A 25,671-nucleotide genomic window follows, 5' to 3' on the forward strand; every position below is an offset into this window, starting at 1 on the left:
GCTCTCTTTGATTAGCAACAGTATCCATATATGTAGATGGCTGTTACTTCGAAATAATGGCTCGGTTTACTACCAATCTCGAAATTATATACTGGTAGCAGAGGATGTAGATATTTTCAGTGGAACATTATGGCCACAGGAACAGATATTTGTAAATTTATGTAGAATGGGGCTTGTTTGTTTATTTTTAAGGATGTATTATTATGATCTTGCATGTTTTCTGATAATTTTTTCACATTAACAAGTGATTTATTAAGAAAAATAGGTACAATATATTTTAATTAAATTATTTATCATTATTTTCTGCTCCATCTTCCCATCGCATGTAAAGGTCTACCAACTAGCCAACTAATCAACTGTTAAACTCTCTAAAAGTTCTTTCATAGTTTCATTTGGGTTTTCATCCAATAAGTCCTGCAATTCCTTGTCTTCGGAATTTTTAGCTTCCAGGACATTTTTTGTCACTCACAACAGAATGGTAACCTGAAATCCTTGAAACCTAGACCAAAACGAATAATTGAGGTATGGCGAGCAGCATCAATATAAATTACTAAAATTATTGCAATCAAACAAGTTGTGAATGTTTAAATTACAATTTTGAGCTTTCCGTGGTTTGTGTCTATATTATATAGAATGACTAACACAATAATACTAAATTATTACTAAATATTTACAATTTGTTTCTACAGTTTTTGCATTAATTAAATCTTACATTGTATATGCTTAAGTACAATCTTAATTTACAAATTCATTTATTACTACTGTTGATCACTTTGTATATCCATTTGATTCCGAGTTCATTACTAGTTGGTTTAATATTTTACTGCAACCCCACATTTGCACCCATAGTTATAAATTGGCTTTTGAGAGTATCTTCCGACAAACCAGTACAGTTGCTTGACTAATAATACTAAATGAAAAACTATTACTTTATATATAGAAATGTGTATAGAGAAACCATCGAATTTAAGGGTTAGGTTATGTTTTTTACTATCAGCATTTTCAACAATAGATGACACCTAATTCAAATACGTGCAAGTTTACCTTGCATGTATTTGAACCTTGTTTCATGTTTTTTTTTTAGGCCAAATCTTCGATCATCTCGTGTATCCATTTTATTCCAACATCATGGTGCAGCTCTTCAACAGCTTATTACTACAATGCAACTACTTCTTGCACATATGTTATATATTAAAGACCAATATCTCCTCAATAATTCACAAACAATTAATGCGATGAATACTTTCGTTGCTCGATTGATCAAGGTCAAGCAATCGAATACAAAACTTAAGAGTTTAAGGTTAAGAGAATAGACTATATGCGTCTTTGTAGCCACTAACTGTAATGACTTTCCAAATCCAAGAAATTATATTTTCTATAAATCACGCTACAAATTTTCAGTTCGATTGATCATTAAACATCATCATCCCTTGTATTAAGTTATTATATGTATTTTGATCAATTGGTGAAAATGCCAAATATCAATGTAAACTATTGTTAAATTCGGTTTTCCATTTAGTATTACTGAATTACTCAGTGTATACAGATGCTAATCATCGGAGTTTCAGTTCACAATTGTATTTTCGGCCTTTAGACACTTTTAGAAACGTATGATGATGTTGCTCTGTCATATTCCATCTGTCGATTATTGCTTATCGAACACAAACCCAGCTCAAGCAATCAAAACTGATGCTGCATACCTGGTCGCGGAGACTTGCCCTGGAGTGGCAGATTGGACCGGGTTATGTGGGACTGCCTCTGATCCTACCAATACACTAAACCGAAACCGCCTTACAGCTGACCCCTGTGGATTACTGTGAGTTAACACACGATTGGATACTATCGTATAGGGCAAAAGTTATGACTGCAGCGACGGATGAGGTCGTTTCAGCCTGACAGACGTTATCCAGCCATTCAGAGTTTGCCTGAGAAGTTTATTTTGCATTACCTGAAGCTTTTCCACTAGTTCCAGCCTGATAAGCCGATACCAAGTGTTAGATCCATATAACATGACAGGTCTGATAAGCAGCTTGTAAAGCAAAACTTTAATCATCGGAGACAATTTACTTTTTCTGTAGATGAGAGGGTTAAGCACTGTGGCGACACCGTAGCCTTTGGAGATCGCTTTATTTATCTGTGATGACTAGGAATCTACGGTCAAAGATTAGGCCGAGATATGTGGCTTTTTGTCGCCACGGGATTGAGACTTTTTCCACTCTCAGCTGATAGGCGCGGATGTCTCTCTGATTGTGAAGGATTATGGCCTGGGTTCTTTGGGGGTTGATTTGCAACCTCCAGAAGTTTAACCATTGGACTGTGGCATTTAATTGAATTTGAACTTTTCTCTGAGCAGCATCTACAGAATGAGAACTGGTGAAGAAAGCTGTGTCATCCGCGTATTGGGCAGTTTTCGCATCTTTCTTCATTGGGATGTCTGGCATGAAGAGGTTGAATAATGCTGGGGCTAATGGGGAACCTTCGGGGACTCCTGCTTTGACTGATTTAGGACTGGAGAGTGTATTATCGATCTTTACTTTAAATGATCTGTCCGACAAAAAGGAACGCAGTAAAATGATCAGGCCTTCAGGTAAACCTGCTTCGATGGCTTTGGGTATTAGGGCAAGACACGCAGTGCGTAAAGCTTCTTATGGAAAATGATGGCCTGGGTTTTCAGGGGGTTGATTTGCAACCTGCAGAATTTGAACCACTTGACCGCATGATCGAGCTGCTTCTGTGAAGTTTCATGAATTGTAACTTGGAACCTGGCGGCCGTGCAGAAAGCAGTGTCGTCAGCGTAAAATGCGACGTCAATGTGCGCTTTTTTCGGCAGATCTGAAATAAAGAGGTTAAATAAGGCTGGGGCCAGCGGGGAACCTTGAGGTACGCCAGCATCGATTTGTTTTCGACTGGAAAGTGTTTTCCTGATCTTGACCTGGAAAGATCTGTCCGATAGGTAAGACTTAATGAGATCGGTTAGGTCTTCTGGGAGGCATAACCGCACGAATGTTGCGATAAAACCGTCGTGCCAGACCTTGTCGAAGGCTTTGGTTGGGTCCGGGAATAACCGCTATATGGACGTGTTTTCAAGACGCCGAGAAATGTTGCAGCCTCATGATGGAGTGAATGATGGTTGCCAGTTCCGCGAGCTGCTTATGCGGGAGCTTTATTAACAGGGTAATCGATATTCCGTCGAAACCTGGAGATTTTTCGGTTTGAAGTTTGCCGATTATAGTTTGTAGAGACTTTGGAGACACGAAATGGTTGAGAAGAAAGGCTGGCGTTACTGAATCGCTTGCCGGGCAAAAACCACGAGAATATAAAACGTGACGACGTCATAAATTTTGATGACGTATTGGTTGTTTTATTTATTTGTTGCATTGGTTACATTTTAAATTTGTTTTTTACGTTAAAATATTAAGATAGCAGAAATCATTATTATTTTCAGAACCAGCACAGCAAATTATATTAGATTAATGGAAAATTGAATATAATTTATTCTTGTTTACGCTCAAAAATATTTTTTAACTTGACGAGACAACTTGACAAGAAAAACGAGACTTAAACTGACTGGATTATAAGGAGTAATCTTATTATTACAATAATCAACTGTATATTTGAAAATATACTTTTATCATTGTCGTGCGATATTATTCAATAAAGTGCTAGTTGTTCGGGTCGTGATAGAACTAACTTTCGCAAATCTTATCAGCAACATTGAGAATGAAGGTCAAAATATCTGAGTTTTAAAAATAGTCGTTTGTCTGTTAGCTCACTCCTTAATCTGTTCACTAATCTTTAAAAATAAATTGACAATATGCGTGTTTCTGTTTGTCTTTATTCGTTAGAACTAAAATTGTTTGTATATGATACATTAATTAATGAAGTATATATTTGTTTTAAAATATTCAGGGTTATCTAATATGCTTGATGACTGTAATAAATATAATTAGTATAAAATTTGGCAGGAAAATTAATACATGCAGGTAATAACTCTAAAGAGTGTCCTATAATAGCACAATCGCCACTTGGAAACTGTGAGAATAATATTATAGAAATCAAGTGCCCTAGATTTGCTAAGATAAATCAAAATCATATCGATGGCAAACCTACTGAAAGGTGTTATGATCATCATTTGAAGATACAGATGCGAATATATATCACAGGACTACAAAAATATTCACTTTATATAGTTGATAGAAAAAGGCGACGTTTAACGTAGGGTTCGGACCACGGTCCTCGGCATTAAGCCTACCGACTGACGAGTGACCAACTTAGAAATCATCTCAGAAGACATCCAGATTTACCGAGCCTAGTCACTGGCGTGACCGGTATCATTTTCCTTGTAACATTTTGCACTCTTGCCTAAGGACAATCACAAATATTACATAGTAACAAAGATAAATTCACTACCATGCCCCAGCAGGATTCTAACTCGCGACCATTGCAACAATAGGATGACTGTCCTGTCGCCGTTACTACTGCGCCAACCAAGCCGGCTTAAATTATTTTAAATTATGATGGATGTTTTATTTTATTAAACTTTTAGCAGCTTTGTAGAAGGAAAGGGTGATTCCGGTGTTGGGTAAATAAAATGCGCAAATTTTAATTTTGAAGTTCATTTTAATTATAGGCTTAAACATGTGCAACTGCATGTCATACTTCATCAAGTACTTTACAAAATTTGTATTGAGACGTGCTTTAACATATTACATTCTCCTATGAATTCTTAATCTGCATTTCTGGTTAGTTTTATACATTACCTGACTTCAATGACAATATTTGAGTTCATACATTACCTGTACGTAAATATTGTTCGAAATGTCTGAAAAATCTTGATAAAATTATATTGTTTAATCAAATATGTGTCATTTACTCTGGAGAAGGGCTATGCTATAGAGTTAGTTGATGTACTATAAATCAAATATTTAATATTGGCTTTTTGTAATCTAACCATGATGGGATTGGATTGACACTTGTTCAATGCTTGGATTTAATCAATATTTTTCTTTGTATTTTGAGAATTGTGTTCAGTTAGAACCCCATTTTCTTCTGTCTATTTGGAATTCGAAACTAGTAAAGGTATATACTGACTTCATACACACTTGTACGACGAAACCAGGTTACATTATATTAAATACAATTGTCTATATCTTGGTAACTGAAAAAAGAACAACATTATTAAGGACTCATAAACACAATAGACAAAACAAATGAGGCCTATCCACAATTATTATTAACAGTGTTATTTATCTCAGAACAAGAGTTAAGAATAGGTTGATAATATAGTAATAATACTTTAAATTAAAAAAACCATGTCTAATACGCACTAGTACAAATTTCCTTTCAGATATTCGTCACTTATTAATAGATAATAATTTATCTCAGTCTAAATATAAAACTTATCCATTGATAACTACATAATATAAGTCATTTTTAACTAACATTTTAATAGCACTACAAAATGTTGTTGCCCCAACAGTCTCAAGATACGAGACATTATTATCGCCAATGTTTTGATAACCTTGTGTCAAAATTTCGACATCTCTCTCCTAAATTAATGGCTATATTTTTTTCGATCCCATTCAACCATATTTATCGCTTATCGAGCGATAAAACACTAAAAAATTGAGTTAAAAAAGAGCCGGGGTAGATTTATCACTGTTTCCGAAACGTCACAAGTACCAGAGATTGTGGTTGGATTTATGGTCGACTGTTTGATGCCTGTAGAAATGTGTTATCTTTGACACGTTAACACCCTTATCCATATTAAATGGTGAACTACCAAAGAAATGTTAGAAGATTAAAAACTATGCCATAAATTTCATATTCATATTTTTCACGGTCCTTCTAGATAACATTTAATTTCAAAAATTAATTCAAAATTGTTCTAAAAATACTATTATTCTTGCTGACCCAATACTATTTAAGAATGGTAAGAAAGCACATTTTTCTCATTTTTTAGTTTTTACAAGAAAAATAGCTGAAATTGTTTTATTATAATAGTATAATTATATTGAATAAAAGTCTAACATAATTTTTCTCTACACTAACTTACTTATATGTAAACTTATAGTCTTACAAGGTACTTATAGTTTGTTTAAATTTATTTTGTGTATACATTGATGTCATTTAAATTTGTGACATCAATACGTCGCAATGTTGCCGCATCAACTCTGAGTATTAGCTCAGTTTGGCTTTACCATACAACAGAATTCTAATCTAACTAAAATAGTTGACCAAAAATGTTATCAAATATAATTTACTTTAACATTATAGAAGATCTAAAAACTACTGTTAATTATACAGCCACAATAGTTTAAAGGTCAGAGTTATAACCTCTTATCACTCTTGCTTTCAAGAATTTTGCATACGTCTGACAAACGGACGATTTTGACCGGCTCATTGGTTTACGTGTTCGAACTAATCAGACAGAATTGTGTCTCTTTCTAACTAGAATAAAATGAGAAGGAAAATATTGTCTGACTCTAAAACGAATTTACAATTTGCGGTAGGCAATATGTTAAACATCTTGATGACGTATATACAAAAACTTTGAATAGATTATATGTAGGAAGACCCATTGATCCTTGCTTAGTATCTAATAAAATAAAATAAAGACTAGTAAAACTGTTGAGTGTCTTTGTCCTATAGTGCATTACACTACACAAGGTTATACGGTTCTGTTCTCTTGAATATGTGCCCTAGTTCAGTGTTATCAAAGAGTTACAACACTACGGTGTTTACACAGTAGTGGAGTATTTCCTCATGTTTCGTTATAAATCTCTTAATTTTCCGTATAGCGGTTGAAACCCGAAGGTCTCGGTGTAATTAATTATCCCTTATCTTGTCTTGATTTTACTTCTCGTACAACGTCTCGCATTCTTGAATTCTTATTCGGGTTGTTTTCTTTTCTTTTTGGAAGAATTAAGAGTAAGGCTTTTTCGAAAGAGGTTTTCTGTTAAATGATTTGCAGTGGATTATCTAGCTTATTTTATTTGTTAACGCACTTTTCTCGACACTGTCTCGTTGTTTACTTTCTCTTTCGTATATGTCGTAGTTCTTTTTCCTTATTCCTTTCTTAAACTTGTTTTTGTATTTCTCTGGCGTTTCTGTCAAGATAATTACTATTAATATTCTTTTTGTCCTTGAAAATGCGATTCATCCTGTTGTTTTCTTTCTGTTATTTTATTTGCGCTTCTTTCTTAAGATATCTTGTTGAAGTTTCCTTCTTTGTTTTTTACTCTTGTATTATTATAATAACAATTTATAAAAATATAATTTTTTCTCCAATTTCACAATTTTTTCTATATATATTTCTTTTCTCTGATCTCCGTTATGTTCGTTCTTATTTCCTTCATTCCTTTTATTAATTATATTATTTTTCTTCCTTTACACCTTCCTTACTGCAGGCGTCATTTGAACAAACTGAACCACATATTGTTGCTAAAAAGACCTAAAAATCGATAGTAAGTAACAGACTCAAAAGTATCCTCTTGCTATCAGAAGAATGGAAAAACAACAAAACATATATTGTATCAATTTTTCCCAATAAATACATTTTTAAAGTGATAAGATGATCCAAATTAATGTGTTTACAGTACATATTTTTTATATATTTATAAAATATTACACACTTTTGACACTACTATCGTTATTCCAAATTACTACCGTTCGTATTATAACCATTTTCTGTCCGTAAATCTAAAAACGATATAACAACGCCACGATCATTAAAAGAAACATTAAATTCCTGAGCGAAAACATAAAAGCATCATTGTAAGGCGAGCGACGACTATAAAATAGACCCCAATGTATGCATAAGGATTTGATGGTTATTAAAAGACATGTCGCACTAAAAGAGACGTCAATAAGCCAGAACGACCCTCCGTTGCCCACCCTCGTGTTTCCACCGCCACGCCCTGTTAGATTGCACTCTCGAATTAGAGGGTAACACCCTTTGCGGGGTACGAGGGCGTAGCGTCAGATCGTCTTACCGTCCATTGTAATCTGTAATAGATGTGGACGGTTACCGATGATGAATCGGCATCAATGTATATTGGTTTTAAATAAAATAATTTTGCGTACAGTTATTATTTATCTTAGATAGATAGTTATTAGTTATCTTAGATAGACAAATATCGTTTGTATTATTAACATATACAAACATATACATTAATTTTAAAAGATTCACAACAGATGGTATGTACCAGGTTAATTGAAAAGTCGCGGGCCTGACACATAGACGGCGCTACTAGAATTAAATCCAATTTTTTTTTAGTTATCCCTAACCCTCAGCTGTCGGATCATTAGTTTGTGAATTATAGCATTTTGAGTGAAGCAACATTTGTTATTGTGAAAAAAATTGATAAAAAGGAATTTCGCGTACAGTTGAAACAAGAACTTTGCTTACCGATGCCGAGTTTCCGGACACTGCCTCAGGAAAATCAACCATCAAGGATTGGTGTACTAAATTTCAACATGGTGAAATGAGCACCGAAGGCGGTGAACGCAGTGGACGCCCAAAAGAGGTTGTTACCGATAAATACATTTAAAAAATCCACAAAGTTGTTACCGATAAATACATTTAAAAAATCCACAAAATGATTTTGAATGACCGTAAATTAAAATTGAATGAAATAGCAGACACTCTAAAGATATCAACTGAACGTGTACATCATATCATTCACGAATCTTTGTGTATGAGAAAGCTCTGTGCAAAGTGGGTGCCTTTTGACTTTTGACCAAAAACAGCAACGAGTTGATGATTCGGAGCAGTGTTTGAAGATCATCAAGCGTAATAAACTCGAGTTTTTGCATCGATGTGTGACAATGGATGAAACATGGCTCCGTCATTTCATTCCTAAGTCCAATTGACAATCATCCGAGTGAACTGCACACGATGAACCCGCTCCAAAGCGTGGGAAAACGCAACAGTCGGCTGGCAAGGTTATGGCGTCTGTATTTTCGGATGCGCATGTAATAATTTTCATTGGCTACCTTGAAAAAGGAAGAACCATTAACAGCGACTATTACATAATGTTATTGGACTGTTTGAAGGACGAAATTGCTGAAAATCGGCCGCATTTGAAGAAGAAGGAAGTGCTGCTTCACCAAGACAATTCATCGTGTCAGAAGTCAGTGAAAACGATGGCAAAAATCCATGAATTGAGCTTCGAATTGCTTCCACATCCACTGTATTTTCCAGATCTGGCCCCCAGCGACTATATCATATCAATTTTTGTCGAATGAAGAGGTGATCGCCGGAAGTGAGGCCTTTGAAGCAACGTACAAATCGTACTACAAAAATCAGGGTATCACCATTGAAGGGAATTATGTTGAATCAAAAAACTACCCTTCAAATGACCTGTTACAGGCTGACAGGGCGTAAATCTAAATTATCATTAGATAACAAAGTTTTGCTGTATAAGTCAATACTTATGTACATGTGGGCTGTGGGGTACTACTAACAAATCTAACATAGATCCTCCAGAGATTCCAGAATAAAGTGTTGCCAGTCATCGTCGATGCCCCATATTAGGAGTCCAACAAACTGATTCAGCGCGATATCCCCACAGAGCCTATAACGAGTGTGATTCGGACTGTTAGTACGAAGTACTTTGAAAGATTATTAGTGCATCCCAATGTCCTCGCCGAACAGTTAAATATGCACAAAGACATTAAAGTGCGTAGGCTCAAACGGAAACTACTATACCAACTGATTAATAGGCACATAGAGTGAGATTTAATAATCTCTAGAATAAGCTTGAATAGTTTTTAGAATAAGTTAGGATAGACTTTAAAATAAGTTAGAATAAGATTTAGATTATAAGTTGTACAGTAGATCACTTACTAAAGTGATCTACTACACGTCAGGATAGTTATATTATACAACGGAAATCATATAATAATACTTATTACCCACGGGCAGATTGTTGACGTTCATTTAAAAAAACAACAGATGGTATTGAATGCCGTATGAAACTTATGGCAATTATTATTCATCGATTTCAACATGTGAATAACCATCCGACACATGAGTTAGTGACCTGTCTGAGCAACGCTTTTTGTGAAGTACTAAAATCTTACATCACAGATCGTCATTTTACAGTAAAACTAGGCGATGTAGTGTACTTGGTCCAATACATATATAATATCTCACACTCAACTATGTGGGACTAAAAATCATCTGATCTTTTCTTAAAATATGATATGAGTTTTATTTATATAAGTCCATAACTAAAAAAAACCTTAGGTCAGTGGGTTTAAAAGCGCAATTTAGGCAGTGTGATGTTCACAATGTAGAAATAACATAAACTGTGAAAACTAAAAACAAACCTACCGACATAACATTCTAAAACTTAAGAATTGAATTATAGAAACTGTGGAGAACTAGAATAGATATATTAAACAAACGTTAAGCTATAATAGAACAATCTAATAACACTAATTAATATTTACGGTCTCGTTGAGAATAACGACCGGCACTCCACGTTGACGCTAATAGCAAATCCAAACAACAGACTGTATAACATAATAAAAAATGCTAATCTTATTATCTGGTCAAGAACGTCGGTCTTCGTCCCCCTCGCGACGAAGCCACCCGCCTTTCAACCCCATGGAAACCGATACGCCACCCTAGTTTCGTCGGGGATTACCCCCCCTAGCAACGGGATCATTTAGTCTCATCCATAGAGCTATAAACCGCGCGACGCAAACTGTACAAATTGCGTTTTGTTTAGTCATTTTGACAGTGATTGGATTCGAACTACAAACGGATTAGATTCCGGATTGAAAAAGAACGGATGGTCGTATTCCTTCTGTTAGTCTCTTGGGTTTCTTATGTATAGTCTATTCAAAGTTCTTTTGTACATACGTCATCAAAATGTTTAATGTATTGCCTGTCGCAATTTGTAAATTCGTTTTAGAATCAGACAATATTTTCCTTCTCATTTTATTCTACTTAAAAAAGACACAATGTTGCCTGACTAGTTCGAATGCGTAAACGAATGAGCCTGTCAGAGTCGTCCGGTTGTCAGACAAATGCAAAATTCTTGAAAGCAATAGTGATAAGAGGTTATAACTCAATAATGAAAACTTAATTATATCACTCAATGGATGCCCGATTCCTCAAGCAGAATCAGCTAAATACCTTGGAATCCATCTTGACGGTAGATTAAATTGGAAGCATCACGTTAGACAAAAAGCAAAACACATTAGAACCAAAATCAAACAACTATACTGGTTAGTCGGAAGATACTCTCAACTTGATCTAAAACCAAAGAGGTTGATCTATGATACAATTATAAGCCAATTTGGACCAATGGGGTGCAAATATGGGGTTGCACTAAAAATTAAAATCAACTAGTCATACAACGCTGTTAAAACATGGTTCTTCGATTGATTACCAATGCCTATCGCTATCTAACCAACGAAGAACTGCACGATGACCTGGAAATCAAATGGATTTGCGAAGTTATCCAAGATTTTGCCGAAAAACACGAAACAAGTTTACTAAATCATACTAACGTGGAAGCTATACAACTGCTGGACAGCGCGCAGGATGTCAGGAGATTGAAGCGAACAAAACTATCCGAACTTATATAAAGTGAATACATTTAGTGTAAACTATAGCTATAAGTTAATAATTAATAAATAATTATAATTTTATAATTGAGGAATACATATTGATGTATTTTCTCGCGCTCGTCTTGCTTGTTAATTAATCCAAGTACATAGGAAAAGTAGTAATAGATTAATTGTAAATTAAGATTGTACTAAGCGTATCTAATAAAGATGTTATAAAAAATATATTATAGTGTTATTCAATATGTACTATAATATCATTTTTGTTAAATTATTTTATTTATATTAGAATTTTATTGTACGTTAAAACCGAGCTGAACTAAAACTCAGAGTTGATGCGGCAACATTGCGACGTTCTGTTGTCCCAAATTTAAATGACGTATGCACAAAATAACTCTGAACAGACTATATATTATATTAGTTTCATAGTTAAATATCTGTCTCACTCATATGCAGAGAAACTTGATTTTTATTTATTTATTCATAACCCATCAGCCTCTCTCTTCCCCTCTTGTGCTATTTAAGGTATATTCCCAATTTTATAAAATGTATTAAAATGAAATACAAATGTATCAAATACAATATATATAAATACATACAGATACATACAAATTGTGACAGCCTCTTTGACTTCTTAGGTTCAGTTTTTACACAGATTACATCGAACAGTGTATATAAAACAGATCAGTGTATTTATTTAAAGTATACAAGTATTGAGATGGAAACATAAAGCACATTAATCCAATTTTCACAGACTAATACAAGCCCACAAATTTGTCTTTGCCTTTGATATGTGCATTTATATTAATATGTTTGACTGTGAGTATGTGGGTACTCAGCACAAATCGGAGGAGCTTCATCCTTCACAAGAAACAGATGGGATATCTGCAGTGTCCTATATTTACTCGAGTCTATACCCATCTCCCACAATTTGTTTTGATTCAACAAATCCTGGGAGCAATAAGTATGAGTTGTTAACCTATATATATCAATATGCAGTGTTCGTCATTATTGATTCCTACTTACTTCAGTACAGAATGATACATTCATTCAATTACTTCAGAATGATACAGGTTTATTCTTTAATGATTTAACCTTATTAATAATAGTCTCAACTGGTATTTGTATTTTATGGAAGTGATGTTCTTAGGGGAGCTCATGGAGTACTCATGGTACTTACATAAAATATATAATTATATTTTTGCTCAAATAGTTCTACCGTCAAAATACCTGTTCGAAATAGTAGATCTTATGTAATCATCTCTCTATCATCATCGGTGAATGTGAAATCATGTTCCCTGTATTTTCTTCCCTTATCCAAACGAACAAGTTATGAATGTTCCCTGTGTTTAGTTCACTCTTAGGCAATCTTTTCATACACAAATTAATGAAGCCCATGGAGGTGTTTTATAAAAATTATACAACTTGGATAAATAGTGGAAGAAATAGAGATGATGATGATGAACTGAATAAACAAAGAACACGAGTTTGGTAAATGAGACTAAATAGACTAGATAGATAAAATAGATTATGGTGGCTGTGTACAAGCATGCTATATTGACATAATGCAGATTTCTCAGAATAAATGTTAAGATAAACATTGACCATGGCATCAATATAGAAGTCTCCTGGAAAACACTACCTAACAAATATCTCCGGATTTGGCACAAGCGCACTATCCTGCATAGAATAAACTATAGAAAAGAATAAACTATATTGTCTTCCTTTTCTAATGGCAGTACATTATCTTCAAGTCGATCAAGTGGAGACAAGAAAATATCTAGAATATTTAGATATTGTGTTACATTAATAATTCTATAGTAAACAACGTTAAGTGCAGAATATAAGGTTAAATTGTTAAAACAGCATCAATATTATTTGTAGTTGGGAATATTAACTGCCAAATTTATAACACATCATATTTAACGACATCGAATAGGAATCAAAATATGCGAAAAATTGTCCCCTAAATAGCAGCAGATTTCAAAACAAGACCAGAAAAGAAAATGATACTTGTTGTGTTGGAAGTAGTCAATTCAAGTTCATTAATGGTTTGGCTATCAAGAATAGTAGCAAAAATTGCTTTTTATCAAATTTATCAAATTTTGTATATTTATTTATAAAAAGTAATTCATATATAAAAAAGGAGTAAGTAAATGCAGCTGTATATACGTATGCGCCAAACTTGAATTATTCTCTGTTACAAAAATAAATGGAGCCCAATTTGCGCATTCGTCAAATCCGGAGATATTTGTTAAGTTAAAGTTTCCTTGCGTTTAAACATGAGACATATAACGAGATAAATGACAATATCAAAGAGACACAATCGGACTACTTATAACTAAATATATATTATGTGAGTATATATTATGGAAATATATATTAGGTGCTTGCATATATTTTGATCATTGATCGATTGATAAAAATGCGAGGTAACAATCCTTAAAATTGCATTTTCTACATTTGTTACGCTTATTGTTTGATTTGGACTTTGACTACTAAGCTCCCAAAAAGTTCTTGCAAAATTTTAAGCGGGTTTTCGTCCAATAAGTCTTGCATTTCATTATCTTCAAACTTATTGGTTCTCTTGACGAACTTATTGGTTCTTAATGACAATTGGAATGTGACAAAGCAGCATTACCAAAAGATTCCGAAAGTACAATTGTTCATATCGATACTTCGCATTTTCATCAATAAATATTGCTGATCAAAATAACAGGTCAATTGAAAAGTCCCCGGCCTACCATAGTAAAACAATAGTTTTTTGGCAATTTTTTTTTCTCTTCAATAATTCCCTTTAAGGGTGATACACTGATTATAGCGACCCCCCAACTTTTCGATACCATTTTTGTAGTACGATTTGTCCTTTGCTTCAAAATAGGCCTCAGTTTCGGCGATGACCTCTTCATTTAACGAAAATTTCTTCCCAGCGAGCATTCTTTTGAGATCTGAGAACAGGAAATAGTCGCTGGGGGCTAGATCAAGCAATTCGAAGCCCAATTTATGGATTTTTGCCATCGTTTTCACTGACTTGTGACACGGTGCATTGTTTTGGTGAAGCAGCACTTTCTTTTTCTTCAAAAGCGGCCGTTTTTCGGCTATTTCGTCCTTCAAACGATCCAATAACGCTATGTAATAGTCGCTGTTCCTAGAAGATAAGATGTCCTTTCTTTTTCAAGGTAGTCAATGAAAATTATTCCATGCCCATCCCAAAATACAGACGCCATATATTGCCAGCCGACTGTTGCGTTTTCCCACGCTTTGGAGCGGGTTCATCGTGTGCAGTCCACTCGGATGACTGTCGATTAGACTTCGGAGTGAAATAATGGAGCCATGTTTCATCCATTGTTATATATCGATGCAAATTCTCGGGTTTATTACTCTTGATCAGCTTCAAACAATGCCCCGAATCATCAACTCGTCGTTGTTTTTGGTCAAAGGTGAGCTCACGCGGCACCCACATTTCACAGAGCTTATACCCAATTATTCGTGAATGATATTATGTACACGTTCAGTTGATATCTTTAAAGTGTTTGCTATTTCATTTAATTTCAATTTACTGACCGTAAAAAGTCATTTTGTGGATTTTTTAAATGTTTTCGTCGATAACAACCTTTTGGGCGTCAACTGCGTTCACCGTCTTCGGTGCTCGTTTCACCGCGTCTAAACTTAGCATACCAATCCTTGATGGTTGATTTTCCTATGGCAGTGTCCTGAAACTCGGCACCAAACCAAGTTTTTGCTTCAACTGTATTTTTTCCCATCGAAAAGCAATATTTTATCAACACGCGAAATTCCTCTTTATCCATTTTTTTCACAATAACAAACCTTCACTCAAAATGCTATAATTCACAAACTAATGTCAAATGTATGTACGCGTCTTTTGAGGCTTAGGGCTAACTAAAAAACATATGGATTTAATTCTAGTAGCGCCATCTATGTGTCAGACCAGGGCTTTTCAATTGACCTGTTAAATTCTAGCGTCTAATAAAACCATAACTAACAGACACAAGTGGGTGAGGAAATAAAGCAATATTTGTAAATAAAAAGTTAATAATAAATAGAGAGGGTTAGAAATTAAGAATTGGAGAGGGGCGAATTTGAGGAAAGGAGTGCAGATGAACGAAAAGAAGATTAGAGTAATGATATTTTTATCTTTGTTGAACATTTTTCTGAAGAAGATGTTATTAATATCAATATCCGGTATCTTGGTAGATTTTTCAGCACTTGTCTGGTTATTAGGTCATAATCTGGTGCTTTATTTGGATTGATGTCACTTTTTATAACTGTGGAGATTTATTTTGTTGTAACAACTTTAATCTGAAATTGTTCGCAATCTAAGCGGTAGTTTATGTTCAAACTCAATATTATATTTGTTAAAAAAAAAACTTGGATCACTTCTCCCACACTATTAAGTGTTTATTAGGCTGTCTAACAAAATCGTTTAAATAATGGTCAGGCTATTCTCTTCATTCTCCTACAACTGCCACATCTAATCTCCCATTTGGGCTTTGTGCACGCAAAAATTTTATTCATTTTTTCTTCAGATGGTACCCAACTTCCGACGGTACCCGGCCGCCAAGCGACGGTTCCCACGAAGCTGGTCCGCGTAGCCATCCAACGCCAGGTGATCGCGGAGCACCACTCCCACGGTAAGTTCTTCTTTTTTCCCTCCATCTTATTTTCTTCCTGTGCAGTCTAGACGCTGCCGTCGCAGGGTCCGCGACGCTCCCAGTCCGGAGATGAAATTTACATATATTTATGTCGTGACTAGCGTTGGGAAATATCGACTGAAGACGACTATCGATTGTTTAGTAGCTGACTACTTTTTACTATTAACCCTTTCGGTCGGACTATTTTTTTTTAGCAACGACTGTTTCAGTCAGCTACATGACTAGTTTCAGTCATTCGACTAGTTCTAATCACGCGACTAGTTTTTAACATTCTCACTTTGCCATCCTGACCGCGACTTTGAAAATAATGTGCTGATTTTATGCTTATATATGTAAATATATGGTTTTATGTTTTGTTTGTAATATGATTATAAATAACAATGTGCATTAATATTGCAACATTTATGAGCTTTAATTTTTCAATTTTATTTATTAATATAATAGGATAAAATGGACAACATTTCGATTGTTAAATATCAAAAATATTTCTAACAAAATATTGAACCGACTTCAAAAAATAAAAAAGCAACTCACTGAAATTTAAAAATAATCAAACTTCAGATTTTTAACACAAAAAAACATTTTAAAATAAAATATGTACGTAATAATCCTTGTAATAAGTAAATAAAAATAAACAAAATCTTATTTAACCTATCTACTACACATAATTTATATTCTACTATATACACACAACTTAGCTTAATACCTACCGAAACCTATTTTTCCATTTACAATTTTATTTTAACTAATTCCAACTGACGGTCTGAATCCAAAAAGTTATATTAATTTAGATTTGCTTTGTTGTTAATTTAATTTTTTGTATATCTAACAAAATTATATTATTATTTTTGTATTTTTTGGGCTATGTACCGATTTCAAACTGATTAGTTGGTAATAGTTAAATTAATATTGTAATTAGATAAATAAGTTTAGGTAGGTATTAAGCTAAATTGTGTGTATATAGTAGAATATAAAATTGATGTAGTAGATAGGTTAAGTAAGGTTTTTGTTTAGTCTTATTTAGTTTTTACAACGATTATTATGTACTTATTTTGTTTTAAAACGTTTTTTGTGTGTTAAAAATCTAAGTTTGATTATTTTTTAATTTTTAGTGAATTCCTTTTTTATTTTTGGAGTCAGTTCAATTTTTTTGTTAAAAATATTTTATTATTCTCTTTTAGTGCTAGATATTTACACAATAAATCACGCAATTATTTTATTTAATATTACAATGGGTAAATCAAGTAAACGTGTGACCATATCATATATGAGGAAATATGGGAAAAAAAAACAATGATTGAAAGAAGGAGCGCTTCACGCCCCAGTGTCCACTACCTAGCCTAGGTGATTTGACAAATGTTCTAACTAAAGTACATAGTACTTATTCTACGGTAGATACTTTGATCTTAACATCTATGTTACAGTTTGAGTTTTACTTATAACTTCACTGCTCTCTCTAATCTTCTGTTTCTGTTAATTATCTAGGAACTGGAGAACCTCAACATACAGTCTGTGAACATAGTCTCTGATAACGTTATCAACAGTTTATACCTTCAGGTCCTTACGTGGATTGTCGTTACGAATGCACCATGTAGCATCAATAATACCTGACAGAACATTGTTTTGGAATATTTGTATGATATTTCTCCATTGCTTCGGTTGGTACAGCCTCAGTGTTGAACACCATAAGTCCACACTGGTTTCAGTACTTGTTGATAAAACAAAAGTGCTTACTATATACTGACAGAGCTGAATATCTACCCAATAACCAGTACAATTATTTGTATTCCATCTTGAGTTCTTCGCATTTTTTAGCATGTGGCTTCCTCATCAGTTTAACATCAAGGCTCATGCCAAGATATTTGGCAACATTTTCATACGGGACTGCTTGATCACTTATATATACTGACTTGTGCTTGATTCTTTTGTTGGTGAAATCAATATGCCCTGATTTGTTTTTACTCGTTTTGATGGACAATTTTTCTGTCCAGCATTATATTTCGACACTTTTCGATTGATTCAGTGTTGTTGATGTTTTATTACTTTATTTAAAAGGGGTGCGGTGGTTAAATAGTTGATCAAGGTTGATTGAGGACATCGGATACAAATATTTGGGGGTCACTATCCCATTCCTCTTTACAATCAAATCAAATATATTAAATATAAACATAATTTTACATCATTCAAAATTAAACTGTTCTTTTAAACATAATCAAATCCACCAATTATATATTTCCTTTTCTTTTCCAAAGAAACTTTGATAAGGAATACATACATCTCCGTCACCATTATGGCATGGTTGAAAAAACACCGTTCGTAAGCACACCTTCTCCATACACCAATCCATACAACATAGAGAATCAAACAAATTGTGGGAAGGAATTCGTACATCTCCGTCTATTATCACGAATAGAAAAACAATCGAAGAGTAGTACATTTGACCGAATAAGTAAATACTATTTTCAGTCGTGTACTTTTTTGACTATCGACTAGTTCGACTATTTTGCGACTATTGTTTGTTTTCAGTCGATAGTTCCCAACGCTAGTCGTGACTATTAATTAAACAGATCGCGTCCAAGAGAAAAAAAACATTGCTCAGTCGAACGACCTTCATCTAGTCGGCGCCACTAGTTTTTTTTATTCACGAGCGCCTATCGCTATATACAAAGGCCATTTTTAGATTAGAGTTCTTGGAAACTGTTGTAAACACCGACAAGAGATTGCGGTTTTTTATCGGTTCGATTCCTTCGCCTTCTGTCCCCGTCTCTCTCACACTCGCGCGGCCGTGTCGGATGGCTTCGGGGTAATAGTGCCATCGTTCGGCATTCCGCTCCGTACAAAAAGGTCCCAAAAAACCAGAACACTCAGGTGTTCAAATTGAACTCTTCGTGAGACCGAATCGCTTTATAAATGGGGTTTGTACCGGGGACGATGAGATAATTTCGTAGTTCACAGTCAGGGTTGGATAGTATATGATTTACTTGCTTTAAAATACATATTTTTTTATTACTATTAGTGGTTCCACAATCTGCCTAATAGCCAATAAATATTTCTTATATATATATATATATATATATATATATATATATATATATATATGGCATGTAGAAAAACAACTTCATTAAGTGATCTCCTGTATAATACACTATCTTAATTAAGTAGTCTTATTCTAAAGCTTATTCTAAAATCTATATATGTCCAATAATCATATCAGATGGTGTTAAACGTTTTAGTCTACGCACTTCACTATCACGTCGCATATTTATCTGATTAGCGAAAACATTGATATACACTGACACTCTTAAGTCCAAGTTGTTTTCGTTTAGAGAGTATGTGTTTCTTCCAGATTAGGCGTCGATCTACATGCATACCAAGATATTTAACATTCTCTGTTTTTGGGGGAGTTGACAATAAATGATATTCATTGGTAGACATGTTCTTCTACGCAGGGTAAAAGTTATATGGGGGTATAAGCTTTATAGTGGGTAAATATAGGCTTATATATTTTTGTAGTGGCTGTATATAGAGAATGTAGTATTAGACCCAGTACACTACCTTGCGGAACTCCTGAATATTAGATGTAATTCAGTATGTTCACCGCCTTGTTTTGCAGTAAAATGTCTATCAGTGAGATACGATTTTAGTAACTGATAGTCCTGACGAGCGAAAAGGTTCTTTAATTGAACCTGCAATCCCGTATGCCATACTCTGTTAAAAGTCTGAGATATGCCTAGAAATGCAGCCGAACAATATCTTTTAAGTATTTAGGTTCATGTTTATTTTGCTTACAAATCTATGCACTTGTTATATAGTTTCATGCTTATTGCGAAACCCAAACACATATTCCGGAATAATTTTTCTGTTTTCTGTTATATACTTTAGCTACTTTATGTATAGTTTCTCAAAAACTTTCGGGATTATTGGTAGTAAACTTATAGATAGTAAAATACGTAATTGAGATACGTTTACTTCCTTTTTTAATTATTACTCTTAGTAGTTCTTCTGCGTTCCACAACCGAAGGCATTAAGTATTTGCTATGTTTATATAATATATACGTGGCATGTAGAAAATAACTTCAAAAATAATTAATTAGTCTTCTTCTAAAGCTTTTTCTAAAGTCTATATATGTCCAATAATCAGATCGGATGGTGTTTGCTGATTAGCGAGTACATAGGGATACACTGAGGCTCTTTTCTTCAGTTAAACACGGTGAATTACACTCGATATTGGTTCTAGAAGAATATCGCCTTGTATTACTTCATTTGAAACATAGTACGGAGCATCAACAATGGCACGCAACGCTTTATTCTGAAACCGTTATATAATGGACATTTTAGACTAGCTAGCGGTTTCCCATAGTTGGATTCCATATGACCAAATAAGCTTAAGTATAGTTGTATACAGTAATACCTTGTTACATAATGATAACTTAGATTTGCACTCTATAAGCCAGTACATTTGGTAGAGTTTAAGTCCAAGTTGTTTCCGTTTGATAAGATTTACTAATTAAAAATGTAATATGTAATTGGTCCTTCAAATACTTGACGCTGAAGTATTTCTTAGCCAGTATTTCAAATACGTGTAGCTTCAAAATATTATTAATGGGTACATTCTGTAGAAAATAACGTTCTAAAGCTTTATGTAAGCTTATGAAGAGGTATTAATACTAGTAAATATAAAAGAAGATGAAAGTAGAAAGAGAAACAGATGTGACACCCAAACGTTAATTCTTTTGGTCACTGCAGATATGAACAACAAAATTCTCGTGTTAGCAGGGTTCAGTATTCAGCAATTGCTATATATGTACTTTGTTATGGAGTATGCCTAGGAGGCAAAATCGCCGGAAATCATAACATACTGTCTTGGACGTCAGTTACATAATACAGTTTATGAGGTCAAAATTTAAATAACTTATTTGATAATTTAAATGGTCCTGCATTTTATCAGCCATAAAATTAGAATTATTTTTCAGGAATTCATTGAAGTTTGCTACAGTCTTAGATTGCGTTTAAGGCAACAATTGTTACGAGGATACATTTCTGTCTACTTTAATGTCTGTAAGGACCAGATTAGATTTAATTTAGATTTAATTAAGATTATTATTAATTTATTATCTAGATTTATTAATTTAGATTTGCTGCAGGATTGCACTTTGGGGTATTTTACTGTTATAAGTATCACAACTAAATGAGATAGAAAGAAGATTTGATACGTTTTTTAAACTGTCACCTGAAATAATTGGCATCATGCTACCACTCTAGTTACATAATGCGTTGGTTAAGTAGTAGAGAGAGAGAGAATAGATGGGAGGTAAATAATTTAAAATCTTGCAATTTACGCCTTAGAGGCAAATTTCCATTAATTTCCCAGCAGAAGGCTGCTTGTCTGATGACTTTTAAAGATCTAGTATTCATGACAGGAAGTTCCTAATTTACTGATTAATAGGATTTGTTAGAATAGTTCTACTATTTATTTACATAACCGAACACCTTAGTGTATTTTCCAATTTTTAATCTCTTTTGCATTTTAAATAAAAATTGATAGACTAGATAGACTTACAAATATTTAATATTTCGTACTTTAAGTACATGCGAAATAGTATTTTGTAAATTGTATTTTAATCAAAGCAAAGCATGTATTTTTCCCAGCTATTTATAGTGCATTATTTTCGCGATTTTTTGGTATCAAGAAAACGTAGAATCTTCGGAATGGATGCGGAAAGAGACGTATATCTAATAAGTTTCTTAAGAGCTTGAATAAAATCTCTCTTCGCGTTTATTAATGGGCTTCACAGAAAGAGTTTTCGAGATTAAAAATGAAAAATGAATGAATAGGTGTAATAATGGCTTAACTTTCTTCCAGTTAATCTTACGTGAAATTAAGTATATATTGAATTTTATTATGTATTTTTTTGTTATTTATTTGTTTTCTATAGAAAATCAAACATTTTAATTGGTTTTTGAAAATATTCATTCGTTTCATAAATTCTAATCATATTTTCACTTTAAAAAGTCAGTTGCTGGGAAAATTGGCACAGTATATACTAATCGTAATATTTTCCATCATTTTCTAGAACTCTCTGTGGTTTTTCTGACAATATGGCGTTTATGTGTCGAAATAACAATGCTAGTTTAGCAACATTTCGAAGTCATATGTAACATATTTTGAACTGCGATAGCGTATCCTTCACAACGCTTGTAATGTGTAGCCGAGCGGTGTGATATAAGAAGACGACTTTGTGTCTGTTACTCTCTATTTCTCTTTTTTTCTCTCTTTTTTGATTATGTCGTTCAATGTATTCATCTAACGCCGATTCATTCATTGATTGTTAACAGCTCGTAAACAACTTGTTGATCCTACCATATACACAGCAAGACTTTATGGTCTTGAATATTCCGTTTAGGTGTGGATTCAGATGGTTCTTCTGGACTAACCCTTGGCTTTTTACTCTTGAATCTGTCGCATTAGATTCACCCTTCGTCTCAATTCAGAATATGCTACAGAAAACCCTTATTTTTCTCTGGAAAGCACGGAAACCACTACATTGAAAGGGTTCTAAATAACATTTTTAGTCAATTTATGCGGTAGCCTTCTTCCCTCCTTTTTACAGTTTATTCATTAACCACTAAGCCATTTGAAAGTTCGTTGAGAGTTTAAAATACGTTTTCTTTCAATAGGTACTGCAATTCAGTGATATCTGACGTTTTCACGTTTTTAAATCACCTCTTAAAAGTGTTTCGGAATGTCGATTGTCAAAAATTATGCTTTGAACGATCTTTGATTGGAAACTGTATATATTGAATATTACTAAATGGAAATTAGGTTGGATACTATGCGTTTTCATCAATACATATAGCTGATCATAATACATGCAAACATGTAATACATTCTTGACCAATTAATTTACCAGCTCTTCAGTTTCAAGATAAATTAGACAAATAATTTCACTTCCAGATATTGTGATAAATTTAGTATAAAAATGATGGTTTATTTTTAAAGTGTATGCTATTTTTATCTGTAGTATTTCCAATAAAGCACAAATGTACGTGATCAACACCGTCGAACGTATTGCCAAATTCAGTTTATAAAAACGTAAAATCCCTTTTAAACTCGAAGTATTTTTTGTTCTCGTTTTACTAATTAGCATTACTCTACTTAAAAAAAGACAGAATGAAGTCATCCGAAGAAGTAACCAAATCGTTCTATAAAATTCGATTTATGTTGGTACAGGTCGCCTCCGTTATCATATGTCAATGTAAATATAATAAAACAGCTCTAACCTACAGACTATTATGGCTGTTTAGTTAACTGTAGTTTAAGTCCTTCAATAAATATGCATTAGGTGTACCATAATGTTAATATAAATTATATTTTATAACATTATTTTTGTTTCATTGTTTTATTTACTTTAGTATTTTGTTGTCAGAGACAAAATAAACGAAAACTTAAATTTGGTGCGGCAACGTTGCATTATAAATTTTGATGATGTGCATTGGCTGTTTTATTAGGAACACTATATGTTATATTTGGTCACAAAATTTCAATAAAAGAAGGAGTAATTAGTTAAAAATATTTACAGGTGCAGTGTCAATGACTGACAGGTCCTAGCATGTCCTAATATCGTGTTAGAAAAAAACATTTTAATATTAATAATCTTTGAAGCGTTTGATTATTTAATTATTCAGTTTAAAATATATAATTAGGTACCATAAAACTGTAATAAATAACGTTATAGTGATAAAGCAAAAAAAACAGTATAAATATATATATATATATATATATAGTTTTCTTTGGTGAATAAATAATCATTTAATGTCATGACATCATTTTATATCTATATAATCCAACCTGTCTGTATCTTCTTTATGACCTAAAAGCAGCAAGCGACTATACAGGAACAAATACCCGCTGCAATCAGTAAAATAACACGTTTCTCGATTTATTTACGACGTGTTCCGGTATATATGTTTGCGGTTCCATCAATTGGCAACTTACGAAACCATTTGAAAGCCATCCACCTGCAAATTGTGACGAGAACCGAGCGATGGGGCTCGGAACGAGACGGACAGAGAGGCACTGCTGGCGACAGTGTGTCGGGGAATGCGGCTGAATTTTATATATTACCTGTCCTACCATTGATATTTAGTTTACGGGTTCTATCGGTGTAGACATTTTCTATTTCTCATCAATAGACCCAATCATCAATGCCTTGGACAAGGGGTTGTCAAGAATAAGTCAAAGGAGCAAACGTTATTCGGGATATGAAAAGGAATAACGGTATAACGAAAATAGAAAACTTTCTCAACATTATTCTATTTATTTTTTATATTATATTTATTTTCAAATATAAAAGATTATTTTAACATTATAGTAGATATAATGCATATATTATCGAAGGATTTAAAACTACAATTAAGTAAACAGATATAATAGTTTGTAGGGTATGGTTGTTGTATTCATTTACATTGAATTCTCTAATTAACAATTGTATATCCAAGTAATATATTTTACTTTCATTAGAGAGCATATTATAAACCTTTTACACTTAGTTGTTGTGTCCTTCGGTACGGTGTTTCCTTGTAAAGACATTTTGGTATCACAGTATTACTCCTTAGTTCATTCTGTTAATACATGTTAATCTTTCTTGATAAAACTAGATTTAATTACTACATTCTTCTTAATATATTTGCCATATCTTCAAACTGTTAATATTCTCTCTCTCTCTCTCTCCTGACACATTTTATCCAAATGCTCATGTATATTCTGAACAATTACGCACATATATATGCACATAAATCTTTTACACGTTACAATAACATTTCCTACATTTATCATCATTCGTTAACTATATACTCACCTTTAGTGGTTTCCACTCTCATCACCCTGTCTTAGAGATTAGCAGCATTGAATCATATCATATTTAGAGAGTTTCATTCAAGTGAATAACTACGCTATTAACTATCTAATATTTGTTCACAATTCCGTCATTTGTCGGTCGAGTTTATCCAAACCGAAAGTGTTATTAACTATTCCTGTTTCCAGTATGACGAACAATATATCTGCAATGAATTATTAATAAATGTTATGACTAATAAAACCTAATCAATTGTTATTACAACGTTTATATTTTGTCATAACACTATTTTTATTATCATCTTGCCATGAGTGACCATTAGGTATATTGGTTCCATTCTGAAATACCCATGTATCATCTAAATACATAAATTGAAATAATAAGTCTTCTTTCATTTTATTATATGGTTTTAAAAATGTATTTCTTTTAAAAATAATATTCGGTAGTTCTATTTGACCTCTTCGGTACTTTCCAGACTAACAGTTCCCTCTGAAATAATTGTATTAAATTAAGTTTGTATTCATATGTTTAATTTCTGATAGAGCTAACATCGAGCTGAT

At 33.3% G+C, this 25,671-nt stretch overlaps 1 protein-coding gene and 1 long non-coding RNA gene across 4 annotated transcripts in view; one reads left to right on the plus strand and one right to left on the minus strand.

Annotated features, from left to right (window-relative positions):
* Positions 1 to 25,671, plus strand: part of LOC143203994 (uncharacterized) — a 207,974-nt gene that overhangs the window by 71,608 nt on the left and 110,695 nt on the right. For all 3 annotated transcript variants that reach the window (XM_076416388.1, XM_076416390.1, XM_076416389.1), the window contains exon 2: positions 16,131 to 16,235. In XM_076416388.1, coding sequence (XP_076272503.1) covers positions 16,131 to 16,235 — 105 coding nt within the window. The remainder of the gene's footprint in view (positions 1 to 16,130; positions 16,236 to 25,671) is intronic.
* LOC143203855 (uncharacterized) lies at positions 4,640 to 5,764 on the minus strand. Its single transcript, XR_013007455.1, has 3 exons — positions 5,328 to 5,764; positions 4,874 to 5,158; positions 4,640 to 4,822 (listed from the first exon to the last, which is right to left on the minus strand). It is a non-coding gene; the product is annotated as an uncharacterized LOC143203855 (long non-coding RNA).

Source organism: Rhynchophorus ferrugineus, unplaced genomic scaffold (genome assembly GCF_030347505.1).
Source record: "Rhynchophorus ferrugineus isolate W39M unplaced genomic scaffold, kcgeb_rfMv2 rfM10, whole genome shotgun sequence".
Taxonomy (NCBI): Eukaryota; Metazoa; Arthropoda; class Insecta; order Coleoptera; family Curculionidae; genus Rhynchophorus; species Rhynchophorus ferrugineus.